Below are 16,635 nucleotides of genomic sequence, written 5' to 3'. Positions count from 1 at the left end.
ATGAAGAGAAACCCCATACAGACTGGAGCTATTAGAAGTCACTATACAATCCCTGCTTCTCCTGGCCCCTGGCAATCATGAGTCTACTTCCTGTCACTCTTTGCCTCTTCTGAACATTTCATGTACATGAAGTCACACAACATATGTCGTTCTGTGTTTGACTTCTTTCACTTAGTGTCATGTTTTCAAGATTAATCTATGTGTTTAGCAGGTATTACATTGCTGACTATTATTCCGTAGTGTGTATACACCATATTTTGTTTATCCATTCATCCGTTGATAGACATTTGGATTATTTCCATTTTTTAGCAATTATAAATAATGCTGCTATGAGCATTCATGTATCAGTTTTTGTGTGGACATATGTTTTTAATTCTCAGGTATATATCCATAAGTATAAATGTCTGTTTAATGGCACAACTTTGAAAAGGTTTTACCTTTAAAGTGTTTCTCACTTAACTCCATAATATATCTCTTTTAAAACAATACATTAAGTTAATACCAGTTCCTTATTTAAGCTTCTGATTGAATTACTTTTTCTCCAGAAATCTGAGTGACGCTGGCCCTGCAGGAGATGCTGCTCGGGTTCTGTAACTCTGGGGCCCCTTCCGTGGCCACTGCATTGGGGTTGGGGGAGCGCGCAGTATTTCAGAGCTTTCTGATGGGGCATGGGGAATATGACTCTGGACAGGAAGTGGCTTACCTTTTTGTCAATAAATATTGCTTCCCAGAAGAATCATAAAATCATACACGTCTGGAATTTAAGAATTCTTGGAGCTCATCTAATCCAGTCCTTTTGTTTTCAAGATCTTTGAACTGAGGGAGAGGTCAGGAGGTTAAAATGCTCACCTGAGTTCCTCGAGCTGGTTAGTTAGAGAACCAGGAGAAGAAGCCAGGTCTCTTGACTCTGAGTTCAGTGCTTTGACTGCCAAACATGACTTTGACTTGGCTGGCTGAATTTAAAGTCATAAAACAAACAAACAAAAAAACCCGTAATTCATGTAGCTGGCATTTTCAGTTAAAAGATTACAGAAAATGCTTTCAGAGTCTTAGCGGGGAAAGCTGACTGTCAGCCTTAGACTTATTCATGCACAGGGACAAGGAGGCAAAATAGGAGCAATAAAGAAATACTGTTACTTTTAGTTTGCGCATCAAGGAGGAGGAAAGAATCATAGGTGCTTGTAAATTTACTCGAGTCAGACATCAACAAAGGTCAGCTGTTCCTATTAACTTCCCGTAAGAGCCAGCCTTTCTTCTCCTCACAATCTAACATTCACTTAACCAGTAGTTTAAGAGGAGGTATAAAGATTATGCATAATATTATTATCCAAGTGTAGCCACATTACGCAACAGATTATGCAGTTAGTCGCTTGGATCTTTTAAATGTCATGCTGGATTTAGTTTATCCTTTTCACAGTGAGTCAGAAGCAGGAATGGGTTCATTCACTATTTCCAGTAAAGGGCTTACCACCAGCAGGTGTTGTGACTGGTGGGAAAGGCTAGGGCTGGAATGCGCACTTATTTGGAGATCTCAGAAATGTACCCTGGATCCTTACATAGGACTGGGCGTGCAGCCACAGGCAGCTGAGGGTGCTGGAAGCCCTGCAGCCACCCCCTAGCTCAGAAGATGCTCTTGATCCCCCACCTCAGTCTGGGAATATTGTTTCCTGGCACAGAGCGGAGAACAGGTGCCTTGTGTAACTCTGTGGTCCCGATCTGAGTCTCAGGTCTGCCCCTCTCTGTGTGATGTTGGATGCATCCCCTCAGAATCCACATCCCTCATCTGTAAAATTAGGGGGAGGGTAGACCAGCTGATGTTTAAAAACTCTCTTGGCTTGAAAATGCTGTGGTTCTACAACCTAGTCGTTTAAGATGTCAAGTATATTGGATGATAAGTCATATATAAAGATGACAAGAGCTCAGGCTAAAGTAACTCAGAACCATCTTTGAGTCCTGGGTGGTTTATTTAACGTCTGTAAGCTTTCACTGTGTGATACTTCAGAGGGGAATGTGCTGATGATAATACCGAGCTCATCGGGCCGTTGGGGGTGGAAATGGTAGTATGACGGTAAAGTCTGTAGCCTGATACAACCTGTGACTTGGTAATTAGTTATTAGTCATAAATAGCATTGTTATTTTTTAGAGACATTTTATCCTAATAATATACTGTTCCCTTTAGAAATAAATGAATGTAACACCAGCAAATTTTAGTAAATATTATAAAGTATGTAGACTACAGTTTTGTTTAAAAGATGATTACTTAACCCTAAAGTCAAATAGGGAGAAAAAACCTTACTATTTACATGAATGAGTGGTAGTCATGGAAGGGGAAGAAATGGGATACAGAGGTGAAAATTATAGAGCAGGTGAAAGAAATCTGACTTATTTTCTCCTTAGCTTTGTTGTTGACCATAATCTTCCTTATGTATTTTTGTTCTATCTTAATTTGGAGTTCGAATCGTCCACAGAAAATTTATTCAAGTTAATGGTTATTCAGAAGTGAGACCCTACATTATTTTTGAAAAAACCAAGGTTATTGTTGTTTTTATTTATCATGTAGAAATAAATAATAAATCTATCCAACCCCAAGTAATCTGCTACCTTGTAATCTCTGCTGTTATTTTTACATGTACCATTTTGGTGTGAACCAAGGATTTAGAAACTTAATAATTTTGGAAACAGGTACTCAGATATTTTTTCTCAGGATATTGGTATGAAACTACCACAATTCAATAGCAGTTTGCTAAACTAGATGAAAGAATTTGTGATAAAACATTTACAGAATCAACTCATTTGTCAAGTACCTGGGGAGAGTTGGAAACTCCAAGTTTGGTGTTTGATATCTTGGAAAATTATTTAATTCTCCAAAGAAGAGGTGAAGTGTCTGTGGTTATGTAAGTGGCATGATAGTGTAGATGAGATTTTTTCATAATCGTCTCTGAGTGTATATGTCCCATATGTCCCACATCTACTCCATCGCTATCTTACATTACTTCACTGCTGTATGTGAAGAAGAAGAAACGAAATGTTTTGACTCGTTGCTACAACCTCACTAGCTTCTGATGTGTACAAATTAATCCAGAAATGCCTTTGCTCCCTTACAAATTGCTTTTCACTGCATTGTAATTTCTGTTTAGGGTAATGTTCTGCAGTCTCTAATGTTTCTTTTATACTTTTTTAATAGGAGGCCAATTGTAAGAAATCCTTACCCATCCTTCTCACAAAAGACATCGAAAGAGACAAGCGAAAGCCATCTCCAAAAACCAAGGTAGGTTATGCCTGCTCCTTAGGCTACTGTGTGAAAGGTTTAGTAAGGTTCTTCATGGTCTTGTATTTCACATGCTCTGTTGCTTGCATTCTCCTCAGCCTTTTGTTTGTTTGTCTTTGGACTGGATGGTCCAAAAAGCACTTTTTATTTAGTATATTTAATTGAGGGTTATAGTCATCCAAAAATTCTCTGGCCACTCCTATTCTGTAACAGACAGTGACATTTTTTAGTAGACAGTTTTACTTCTCAATCAAAATCGTTTCCATTGTATTCCCTACAACATAGGAAACACTCAGATGTAATGGAAGGTTACTTCTGGCAGGTGAAATAAAGTGTGCAACTGTAATTTTTCTTTTGCCAAATAGAAATCACTTTATTGATTCTTGTCGTGATCATAAAAATAGCACATGATCAATGAAAAGTATTTAAGCACATTTTAACAAGAAAAAAAAGAACTATCATACATATGACAGGATAAAGGGTCTAATGTGTAAAATTCTGTCCTCCTTATTGAGAAACTTCCAAAATGCACATAAATTGTTTTGCCAGTGAAAAGAAAAACTCCTTTAACCCAACATATATGAGAATTTATTTAATAATTTGTCCAACCAAAAAAGTGATTGCATTAATTTTAGAACCCCTGTGGAAATCTTTAATCTTTTCTTTTGAGTAGAACTTCTCCTATTTACTAGATGTATATAATATCCCTAACTGGTCACTATGACATTTGTAGAGCTACTTTTTTTTTTTTCCAATTCTAAGGCAAAATGTTTTTCAAACTTTCTTGAGTCCATTGTAGGCAACATTTAAAAGAATTCTGGTCTCTGGTTTTAATTGCTGGTTATTATAAAAATAATTGTGGCTTTATTTTTAGAGGCAAATCAAGTGATGTATTGAGTCATTAGCATCTTATTTATGGTAAGAGTCTGTGGTTTATTTTTAAAAGAAAGAAAAACAACTTTTTAAATAAAATTATTCCACCTTGATGATTTTTCCAGAAAATTATCTTAACTACTATGCTTTCTTTTCCAGAGTCAAACTATTTTTTGTATCTTTTTCACTGAAATATTTGTGTATGTAAACTTACATACACCTAATTCAAATGCATAGTAGAAATCTTACTTTCTGTGAATCAATAAAAAATTTATTGTCAAAAATATACTCACCAAACAAATGCTCTAAAAAAATGTAGAATTTGAAGAACACTTTTAGGTAACATTTATTTATTAATTCCGTTTATATTGGCGTAACTACTTCTGGGTGAAAAGACCTTAGATAAATCACTTCCTAAATGAAAGATAATCTTGAAACTTGGCATAGAAATTGTTTGAGGGGATTCTATTCTTATGAACTTAATCCCATTTGGAATATTTCAGGGGTATAGAGAATCAGTGATTAACGTGCATTATTTATCCTCTATCAGTCTCACTTTATGGTTCATGATGAAGCTAATTCAGTAGAGAAATTACTTCACTGGTTAATCCTTCATTTGTAACTTTAGGTTTTTGTGGTCTTACATGAGCAAGTTCAAATCTACATGAGCAAACTAAGCACTGCTTAGCTCTGCTTACTCTAGGAGTGATTAAAATCTTTGTAATTTCAAATCCCAGGAATAATGCAGAGCATGTGAGCTGGAAGAGATTATAAGGCACAAACTCACCAAGATTTTATCTTAAGATCTTTTTTCCTCCAGTAGATATTTGAAAGCTGAAGCTGAAAACACCTTCAAAATATAATTGGTGTAAAAAACAAACAAACAAACAAAGCGTGGTTGGTGTGTCCTTTCTAAAGTGACTTAGTGAGCTATGAGAATGATGTGTATCCTTAGTACTGATGTTACTCCATTTGGCCTCCATAGCTGCCTTTCTGAGACATCTCTGGTTACAGCTATATCTGCCTTGGACAGCTAAGTATTTCTGATCCCTATATGGCTAGAGATATAAAATAGTCCAGGGATGGCATGTGTCCATTGACTCTGGAGATGTCTTTCTAGTCTAAGCCATCTGTCCCCACCTGTGTTCCCTCTGCTAACGGTTGTCTCTGCTCTTAGGCAGTGGGGATGATTATATTTCTCTCTCTTAGATAGGAAACCACTTCTTAATCTGAGTCCAAGTTGGAAAAAAAAATATGATACCTCCTTTACACAGCGCCATGACACTTTCTGGATGAGCAACGATCATCAGCCCTGCCAGCTCAAGAACATATTTGTATAACCATTTCATGCCCAATACTGTGTAAACCATGTATGCAAACAGATAATTGGAACAGGTGATACAGAAGGGAACATCAAATAGATTTTTCAAGAGATGTAGAACATACAAAGACACTGCTCCTTGTATAATCATGACTAGATGAAAGGAGACAGTCTTTTTTCTACCAAATACAGGTGCTAATGGCTCTAAATAAGCCTCAACCCATATTCATTGGTCACAGTAAAAACCTGAAGAGGATCCAGGAACTGAGGGAAGAAAACTGTCTTCCTTCTTTCTTTCCTTAGGGTATGCCCTAGACTTCCCACTGCACTTGCTGTGTTCTTGACCTCTGTTAAAAAAAGCTCAAGTTCAGGTCATTGTATGAGGATGAAGAGTTATGTGGTAGAAGCAACTGTTAAGTTATTTTTCTTTTCAAAGGTTAATGGGTTCAGGAACCATGCATCGTTTATGAAGATTTTCTTCACTGATGAGATTATCACAGTTGTATTTTCTTAAATGTCTTTAGAAATGCTTATACCTATTAGCAAAGTAAACTGGAAACTTAAAATAATGTAGGGTTTTGAGAAACTCTAATGGCAATGTAATTTAATTTTCAATATGGAAATTAATAGAAAGAGTAATTTAATAAGCATTAAATTTTACTAAGACTCCAAGTCATTTTAAAATCACTGTTAATGGATGTGCATATATTTTATGTTGCTTTAATTAATGTGTGCATTCTAATTAGTATTCTGCTTTTTCCGTTTGTTATCATTTCACTTTGTGTTTTCACAAATAAACCTGCTTTGCGTGCTTATTCCTTTAATAATGAAAGTAATAGCTGTGGTAGCAGCAGTAATAGTGACGATGGTGACAGCTAACATGGATCGAGTGCCAGACTCTGTACTAACTACTTAATATGTTCTCTAATGATCATGATGTTTCATCTGTTGCCACACCATATTTAGCTATTTGAATATATGGAACTGCCTCCATCATTTATATAGAAAGCACTACTAGGGAAGTGTTAACAAAGAATGACTTGACTGTTAAAGAGTATTATTTCCTTAGGTTTTATTACCTATAGTAGAACTAACAGATATGAATTGTTTTATGACTAATGTACCTTAATGTACCATCTCTCCACCCTATTTTGAAATAATCATTTCTATGCGTGTTATTATAGCCTAAGTGCGTACCCATACATTTACACACAATATATATTATGTTTTTGCAGGTTTTACAACTTTATATATAAAAGTATACAGCATGTCACCTTCTGCAGCTATCTTTGTTCAATGCGCTCTATCAATATTCACTTTCAGTAAGAATATTGTTTATTTAGGTATTATTCCAAGTTTTTCTGATACTTGAGTTGTTTCCAATGTTTAGATAATTTTCAATATTTCGCTATTACAAACCAATTTTAAGTGAGTGTTTTCATATGACACCTTTTATGTACCTGCAGTAGTAGGGTCGTAAGTGGGGACTGCTCTGTCCACGTATTACATGTGCACTCTTAAAATGTGCCAGTGTACGTGCTCAGCAGCTCAACAGTGCTCAACAGTGTGTGACTGTTTCCATTTCTCACATCCTCACAAATCCTTGGTAATATCAGAGTCTTTGCAGTTGTTCCCCCCAAGTCTGATGAGTGTGGGATGCATCTTGCTATTGCCTGAATTTGGATTTCTCTGATTTCTGATTGTCACAGAGACATTTATATTTCACTGAATATCCATGTGTTTCTCTGACGTTTCCCAGCTCCACTGCAGGTAGGTGAGGCCAGCCAACTACTTTGGGCCAATAGGCTGTGAGCAGAAGTGACAAGTGTCACTTCAAGGGCAGAGATTCAAAAATTTGTGCACAACTTCTCCTGCCCTTTCTTCAGTCCACCAACTAGACAGTGGAACCTGGGTCCTCTGGTGACTTCTGTGGAGCAGAGCCACCTGTCAGCTTGGATTGGCTCTGTGTCGTGACTGAGAAGTAAACCTGTTCTGTTAAGCCCCTGAGATCTCTGACTTAGTCTGTGGCTTCACTGTAATGTAATGTAGTCCACTATGCAGGCAGTGTGTATTTCGTGTGTTTATGTTTTCCTGTGTTTATGAGACTTAGGTCATATCTTTGATTATTAATCTGTGTACTGCTTTCCCCCAACATAGCAAATTTTGCTACTGGGTTGTTTGTCTTTTTCTTAAAGATTTATAAGAGTTTGTTAGCTATTGTTAGTTATATGTGTTCCAAATACTTTGACTCAGTTTTTTGGTTTTCTTTTCACATTGAACATAGTGTCTTTTACTGCATGAAAGCTTTTTATTTCAGTGTAGTCAGATTCATCAATGTTTAGTTTTTGTGCTTTTTTACATCTTGCTTAAGAAATCCTTGTCTACTTTGAGGTCACGAAGAAAGTTTTTTAAATTGTTTTCCAAAAGTTTTAACTTTTGCTTTGCTTGTGTATGGGTCTCAATCCATTTGAAATTAAGTTTTGTGTAAAGACAAAGTAGGGATATAATTTTATTTATTAAATCAGTCAGCATTTGTTCAGTAGTTCATCTTTCTTCCACTTTTTGATATATCATTTTCATTATATATCAAATATTTTTATGTCTTTTTCTGGACTGTATTATTTGTTGTTTATCTGTGTATCCTATGTCATTACCACAGTGTCTTAATTAGTGCTATCGGGTAGGATAAGTCTCTTCAACTTTGTTCTTCTTAAAAATTATCTTGGCCATTCTTGAACCTTGGCTTTTGCAGTTGAATATTGTCAAGTTTCATGAGAAATTTTCGTTAGAACTCAAATTGAATTGGTAGATCAATTTTATGAGAATTGGTCTTCAATCCATGACTGTCATATAACTTTCCACTTACTCAGGTCCTCTTTAATGTCTTTTGATTTTAAAAATATATATTTAATTTTCTTCTTAAATGTCCTGGATAGCTCACATTTTGCAAATGTTATAGATGGAATACTTACTGTCTTCAAACTTTGTTGCTGATATTTAGTGTTTAAACTGATTTTTATTGTTGACATTGTATTTGGAAACCTTGCCAAATTCTTATTCATTCTAATATTTTGTTGAGCAATTCTCTTTGACTTCCTTTGTACACAGTCATATCATCTGGAAATAATGAGGATGGATTGTTTATTCCTTCTGAAGTCTTTTATCATTTAATTTCTTTTTTCTCATAATATGTTCTAGGATTCCCAGTAAAAGTTTAAATAGAAATGGTGATAGCATGCTTTCTTGAGTTGCTTCCTGATTTTAAGGGAAAGTTTCTACTTTTGACTTTTAAGTATTATCATGGCATATTTCTTTTTCTTTCTCTCTCTCTCTTTTTTTTTTTTTTTTGGTGTTTCTTTGACAATGCCAGGCACATATCAGACCTTCAAAAAAGGCTTGAAGATGAACAGATATTTAATTGCTTATTTTGTCTCACATAAAAGTAGTTAGTGTTCATATGTTTTCATATGTTTTTCTTCACATGTACACTTACTAGGTTTACAATATTTGCTGTAGATGTTTGGTAGACTTATTTTATACACCTAAGGAGGTTCCCTTATATTTATGCTTTGCTAAGAATTTTTATCTTGAGTGAAAAATTTTAGTGAATGTTTTCTTTTGCATCTGATAAGATAATTACATGGTTTTTCTTCCTTATTCCTTTATCATGGGGAGTTACAGATTGTCTAACCTTAAACCAGCACTGCATCACTAGAATAAACCAGTTCTGAACCTGGCCTTGATACATATTTTTAAATACCTTGCAAGTTTTGGACAGTTGATACTTTGTTTAGTATTTTTGCATCTAGGTTTTTAAATACGTTTTGTTTTATCTACTTTTGGTATAAAGGTTATAGGGCCTAGTGAAATCAATTGAGGAGAGTGTTTTCTAATCTGTGAAACAGTTTAAGACGGAAGGTTTATGAAGGGAAGTAGTAAAAGATAAACTCTGAAAGACAGGCTGCAGCCAAATTGCAGAGGGGTGTGATTGTTAAATCTTGCATTAAGATTGCCATGCTGTGTGACAAAAGTTATGAAAATAAACAGCAAACAGAAACAAATGTAAAGCATAAAAGAAAATTAATTTTTGTGCAACAGAGAAAGGGTTTTTGTGCAACAGAGAAGGGGGTTTAGAATAGCAACAAAAGAAGGCACACATATGAACAAAAAGATGATAATTCTTAGAGGTTTTTTTTCTTTTTGGCCAAGTCAGGTGACTAAAGAAGGATGACTTTAATGAACAGATCTTTGGCTTCCCAGTCTTACGGAAGCAACTCTGTCACTTATAAGTTGTGTGTCCTTAGGCACGTTGCAGAATATTTTGCAGTCTCAGTATTCTAATTTATAAAAGTTAGTAACATAATAATAGTCGTTTTAAGTGTCACTTATTGAGTATTTACTGTTTTCTAGACTCTGTGAAAAATACTTCTAATATTACTTTATTAAATCCTCACAACACTATAGGATAGAAATAACTTTTCTCAGTCCATATTGCCTTGATTACACTTCAATAATAAAGCTATCTCAGAATCTTAGTGGTACATTTGTTTCTTGCTCATGCAACCCGTCCGGTTTAGATTGACAAGGGAGCTCTGCTTATGCTGCTCGCCTGAGAACCTGTTCAGACAGCGCCCATCTCTGATGTGGCCAGTTACTGTGCCAGAGGACAAAGAAAGAGTTCTGTAGGATCTTGCATTGACAATTGAATGCCTTGGCCGGGAAGTAACTCCATCACTTCTGGTCTTAACTCATTAGTTCAGAACTAATCATAATGCCCCACCCAGCCACAATGGAAATAGGGAATACAACCCTATGATGTGCCTGGAAGAAACCTGGCCAATATTTGCCAACACCTTCATTTTCCTTCTTTCTTTCCAACTGAGAAAATGGAGCCTTAGAGAACCTAGTTAATTTTCCCATGAGTGCCCAGTATATTTGATCCTGAAGCTCAATCTCTTGACCCTCGTAGTGCCTCGCATCTCTGTAGTCCTACATGCCATGTCAGGTTATACTCCCTCCTCTGCAGATAAGTTGTGAGAATTAAAGGTAATATATATATAAGTAAGTGGTACACCGCCTGGGGATGGAGTAAGCATACAAGGCCTAGTGAAGTTAGCTATTTTCTTCTTTTACTTCTTAACCTGTAACTCAGCGTCTTGAAGTGCAAAAGCTCTGAACTGTTTTTACGTGACTGTGTGTTTTCTCTGTGATGACAGCAGCCCTTCTCAGTTACCAGAGTTAGAGTAAAGTCATCCGGTTACACACAACTTCTTATTCTCATCAGCCATTCTGAAAACCATTTTATGTATCAGCTAAGCTTTTGTGATGCTGGACCCTGCCAGGCTAACCTCTCAAACTCTCAATTGTGATAAGCTAACTAGGCTTTAGCGGGGCATCCTAGGAATCTGATGCCTAACTGATAACTTAGCTATTGCCATGGAAATCTGTAGGTTAAATCTCATGTCATCGGGCCATGGAGTTTGGACTTTTCCCTCATTGTAATAACTGTTTATTCATTGTCCCACACCATCAGATGCAGATGTAGAACTGCTTGTTTGTTAAGGGCTCTCATACTCAGAATTTACAGACATTAAATAGCTTTATAAATGCTAAAGAAGATTCTTAAAGCCACCACTGAATACTGCCATGATTCTTAAAATCCTCGATCATTAGCTTTCCTTAGTAATTATGTTGAAAACCAATATTGAGAAAATTTTGTTTACTTTGCATCTCAAATGTTCATGGAGTGAATTTTAAGTAAGAGAATAAAATTCTAGATGTGGAGTATAACTGACTCCTTTAAATTGATTTACTGAAGCAACTATACTTTCTATTTTAAGAGAGAATATGGTACATAAAATAAAGTTAATCAATATGTGTCTACAAAAGAAAAAAATTACTGGTATAGTGTCCCCCGTTGTCTTTATCTAATTCCTATTTCCAAATTAAATAGATGACTGCTTTTATAAGCAGTCTTTTTATGGAAATGTAATTTCTCTTAAAAGTACCAAATGGCTTTAACTAAAATATATAACCCTTCATCAGGGAGTGGGTCAGCAAATGTTCAAAAAGAGAAAAGATTTGTTTGTTCAGCTAAGTAAACTCGGGGTGAGCCCCACCATTGGTCCCACTGAGGGGCCTTGGTAAGGGATGGATACAGTATAAGGAGTAAGAAGTGTAAGATAAGATAGAAGGGAAAGTGGAGGTAAACTGAGGAGGACTTTGAATAGGAGATTTGTACTCACAAATTTAAACCTTATTAAATAGACAGTGCAGAACCACTGAAGATTTTTTGTTGTTGTTAACTCTTATAAAAGTCAAATAACATTGAAAAAAGACAGTAAAGGAAAAAGGCAAAAATCCAGTTCCCCTCTTTTCTACCTTTATTAATATGATCACTGTTAGAATTTTGATGTGTAATTTTTTTGCCTGTTTTCCTGCATGTCTGTGGATGTATTTGAAAGATACATTCGTATTTGACAAGCAATTTTACTTTCTTCTGTTTTCCCTTCATGTATTTATTATAAGCATTGTCTGTGTTAGTACAGACTTCATAATAACAATGATGATCGTTCTCATATTATTATATGTCAGATTTTCAGTAATGTAATATTCACTTTTATAAATACTGCATGGTTAGACATTTTCCAGCATAAGATTTGTTTCTCAGCTAGAGTTATTTCCTCAGGACTGATTGCTGAAAGTGGATTTGCCAGTTCAAAAAGGTATAAATATTTTTATGGCCCTTCAAGCCTCTTTCTAAGTTAAATTTTTACTAAAGAGTTATAAAAATTTACACAGCCACTGGAAAATATGAGAGCGCCATTTCCATCCAGCCTCGACGGCATTAGGTATTATGATTTAATCATTGCCTGTGAGCAGAGTTGTTTTTTATTCCCCCATCTCGTTCATACCACAGAATTACAGTACTCCACTTTTCAAACTATTATCCCCTTAACTTTAAATTTTCATCATTACAGCTCATTTTCACAACAGAAATATTTAGTGTCCTTAGGGAAGGAAGAGGCACAGAGAAGTGATTTGCCTTAGCTCACAGGCTCAGGATAGAAACGTAAATTTAGACTGCCAAAGTCTCAGGTTAGAGTTAATCTTGGGTTTTGAAAATTGGCATAATTAGAATGTAAATATATGAATTATGCATATTATTGCAAGCAGCGATTTTGCTTACATATTCTGAATTTTGTGCAGCTTCTGATGTTAGTCCTTTTGGTCGTTTCGTGCTGAGTCATGTCTGTTGTGATTGTTTCTCCTCTCTGCCTGACCAGGCATTTAGCCTGCATTAGTTATTTATTTTCTCAAAATACTAGTTGCCTACCATATGACAGGCCTTGCACTAAAAGCTAAGTGCTTAGATATTCGACTTGACACACGGAGTTTTCAATCCAGTGAGGAACAAGACTAACCCTCAAATATTTAGTTGCAAATTGGGTAAATTGTTAGGAAGGAAAATAGAATGCCCTGACAACTTGTAACAATGGCATCTGATTTAAACTCATGCATCCAGGGAGGAATTCTTGAAGGAAGTTATATTTCTTTTCTGGAAGGAAGATGAGTGAGAATACGTGAGGGAAGGACGGGGCGGAGGGGAGAAGATTTCCCAGCATTGTAACAACACGTGAGAAGGGCCTGGGGCTGGATTACTGAGCAGAGGCCGCTGGGAGGAGGCTGAAGCCTGGGGAGAAAAGTGGAGAGGACCTCCACGTAAGGCTGGAGCAGGGCTTTGCAGGCTGTTAAGCATTTGGCCATTTTGCCGAAATGAAATGAGAAACCACTGATAAACTTTAAATAAGGAAAATTATAACAATGTTTATGTTTAGAAAATATAAATCTGGCTCCTATTTGGTGAATACAGTCCAGAGAGAACAAAAGTTCAAGTAGGAAAACCGATCAGGAAGTCTTTGCAGTTGTCCAGCAACAACGTAGGAAGCCTGGAACGGATAGAGATGAAGAGAAGTAGACTTACTTGGGATTTTTCTGAATGACAGAATTAGAACTTGGTCATGGATTTGGTGTAAGAGGTAAAAGAAAGGGACATGCCAAAGGTGACTCTCAGGTCCCTGGTCTGGGAAATGAGGTGGTTGGAGACCATGTACATGATGGTTTGAACTCTGGCCCTGCTGTGTGCTCGGTAAGCTCTCTGTTATTTAGTTTCACTATCCTCTAAATGTAGATGTTAACTGAAGATCATGTTTGAATGTAGAAGAGAGGTTTGGACAAAGATGCAAATTTAAGAATCATTAGCATATTGATGGCATTTGGTGCATAAATGAGGAGTCCTAATCTTTTCTGTATTATGAGAACTAAGGAAAGGCAGGTGATTACTACTATGCCTGTGTTGAAGTCGTTGAGAGATTATGGACACACTGAGTAGCCAAGATAGAACTTGCATTGTAGGAGGGTGTGTGTTGCAGAGGGAACAGCAGGTACAAAGGGAAGGAGATAAGGAAAGTATATGTATTTAGAGACTTGCAAAAATCTTGGTCGTAGAGAGTGGCAGGAAGTGAACTTGCAGAAATAGTCTGGTGGAATTTATGGGATGCTAAAGAGTGTGGATTATAGACTATGGAAAGTGGAAAGCCATTGAACTATTTTAATCAGGGAATAAGATCAGATCACCCCTGTCAACAGAGTGGATTGAAAAGGGGGAGACTCATGAGGAAGTTACGGTCCAAATGAGCTATGGGAAAGGCCTAAACCAAAGTGACAGATTGGGAAGGAAAATAAACAGAGAAAAGCCTCAGGTCTTTATGCTGTAGTTGTCAGATGTATTATATTTTTATAACTCCACAGAACAGTGTTAAAATTCTTGCTTTAAAGAGTCATATGTATTTCAGATAAATCAGGAGAAACACAGGTTTTACATTTCCACACATAGCTGGTTAACATTTCTGGTGCTCTTCATTCCTTCCTGCAGCTGTCCGCTTCTGTTACCATTTCTGTGCAACAGAATCTTCTTTAGCATTTTTTACAGTGCTGATCTGCTGGTAATGAAATACTAGTTTTGTTTATCTAAGGATGATGACTTCATTTAACTTTCAATCTTGAAGAATACTCTTTGACATATAGAGAGGTCTGTGTTTACAGTTGTTTGTTGTTCTTTTTTTCCTTTCAGCCCTTTAAAACTGTCATTCCATTGTCTTCCAGTCTCTTTTTGTTTCTTTTTTTCTGGTAAGTTCGGAACCATTGTGTCATTGTTTCTGTATACATAAACTATCATTTGTCTCTGGCTGCTTTAAATATTTCACTTTATCTTCGGTTTTCTGCAGTGTTTTCTGATGTGTTTAAGTGGATTTTCTTTTATCCTGCTTGAGATTTACTGCAATTTTTTAACTGTAAATTTTGTCTTTAACAAATTTAGGATGTTTTAAACTATTATTTCTTTTAAAGTATTTTTTTCTGTCTCGATCTCTCTTACCTCCTTTTGGGGTTCTTAGTAGCTTTATGTTAGACCTTATGATATTGTCCCACAGGTACTGTTAAATACTTTTTTCTGTTCTTCTGATTGCGTATCACCTAATGTTTTGTCTTAAAGTTTAATGACTCTTCTGTCATCTCGAATCTGTTGGAAGCCTATCTTGTGAATTTTTCTCTCAGATACTGTTTCTTAAATTTATTTATAGAAACTCTATTTGGTAGTTTTATTTTATAGATTCTGTTTTCCCTACTGGTACTTCCTGTTGGAACATAATGATTGTAAGCATATTTTCCTTTAAGTCCTTGAGCTTTTGCAGTTATACTAGCTGCTGAAAATTCTTTGTTAGCTAAATCCTTTATCTGGATAATTGCAGTGCAGAGTTCTTTGGTTTCCTTTTTCTTGTATACGAGAAACAGTTTTCCTGTTTCTGTACATGTCTAATAATTTATTATTATGTCCTGACTGTTGTGAATAACAATTTTATACAGCCGAATTTAGTAATTCGTTTGATTTTGTTGTATTTGGTAAAGAAAATCTCCAAGCTCTCAGTGCTTCTGAGCACAAAAGGGCTATGATGTCTCCTGCAGGGAATATGTGTATTCATGAGCATTGTTTGTACATAAGTTATAGTGCTGTTGGTTGTGAGTTCAATGTTAATCAACAAATATATTAAATAAGGTATCTTTAAAATAAACAAATATAAAACACTATTCTATATTGATCAGTTGACAAAAATGTGATCAGAAGCCCATGGGAACCTAACCCTGTATTTTTTCTAGGAACAGTGATTCAGTATTCACTAATTTAGTGTTCACAGCAACTGCACAAAACGTAACTAGCACAAATCATGAGAACCAGCTGTATATTTAACTGTTTTGTGATACTCTGTTGTATATCTATGTTTTATTTATCCATTGTCTTAGGTTTATGTTATTTTCAACTTTTTAATTGTAAAAAATGCTACAGAAACATTTTATATTAATATATTCATCAGAATATGTAGCTCATAGTGAAACTAAGGTGTCTACACACTTTTAGTAAGACTAGAGTTGCCCTATTATTCTTTAAGATCTTTGTACTAATTGGTATTTCCACCAAGAGTATATGGGAGTTCCAATTCTCTACCAGCTGGCGAGCATGAGACATTATCAGTCTTAATCTCTCTGACTGAAACATAAAATGTCATTTTCCTGATATCCAGTGGGATGGAGAAAGTTTTATGTATTCTGGATTGTTCATAATTATATTTTGAAGGTTAATTATGTTTAAATAATTATATCAAATTCAGTAATTTCAAATAATTCAATATAAAATTGTATGTACAATATTGACCCTTTGATGGTTGTGAATAGAGACAAAAGAAAAAGCTGAAAGAAATGAGTGATACAGAACATGGGCCAACAAATTATGGCCTTCAGGCCAACTCCAGTCCACTACCTGTTTTTCTAAGTAAAGTTTTATTGGAGCACAGCCATGCTCTTCACATATTGTCATGGCTGCTTTCAAATTGTTTTACAACAATGGAGTTGAGTAGTTTCAACACAACCCATAAAGCGATAAATATTTACTGTCTGGCCTTCTATAGAAAAAGTTCACCAACTCCTAGCATAGAAGCATAATTGCTCTAGATCAAGGTAAACACCTAAGTTACTGCAAATCACTTTCCTCATTTGCTGTTACCATAGCAGATAAAACTCAGAATTTATATGGTTGAAATTGTTTTGTATTCCATTGGGC

General features: G+C 35.7%; 1 protein-coding gene across 1 annotated transcript in view; it reads left to right on the top strand.

The window, feature by feature from the left end:
* FAM13A (family with sequence similarity 13 member A) overlaps positions 1-16,635 on the top strand; it is a 265,769-nt gene that overhangs the window by 118,754 nt on the left and 130,380 nt on the right. Inside the window, 1 exon segment of the mRNA XM_015250473.3 lies at positions 3,185-3,268. Coding sequence (XP_015105959.2) covers positions 3,185-3,268 — 84 coding nt within the window.

This window comes from Vicugna pacos, chromosome 2 (genome assembly GCF_048564905.1).
Source record: "Vicugna pacos chromosome 2, VicPac4, whole genome shotgun sequence".
In the NCBI taxonomy this organism is placed as follows: Eukaryota; Metazoa; Chordata; class Mammalia; order Artiodactyla; family Camelidae; genus Vicugna; species Vicugna pacos.
Note: the sequence above shows the minus strand (reverse complement) of the source record. Positions and strands in the feature narration are given on the sequence as shown.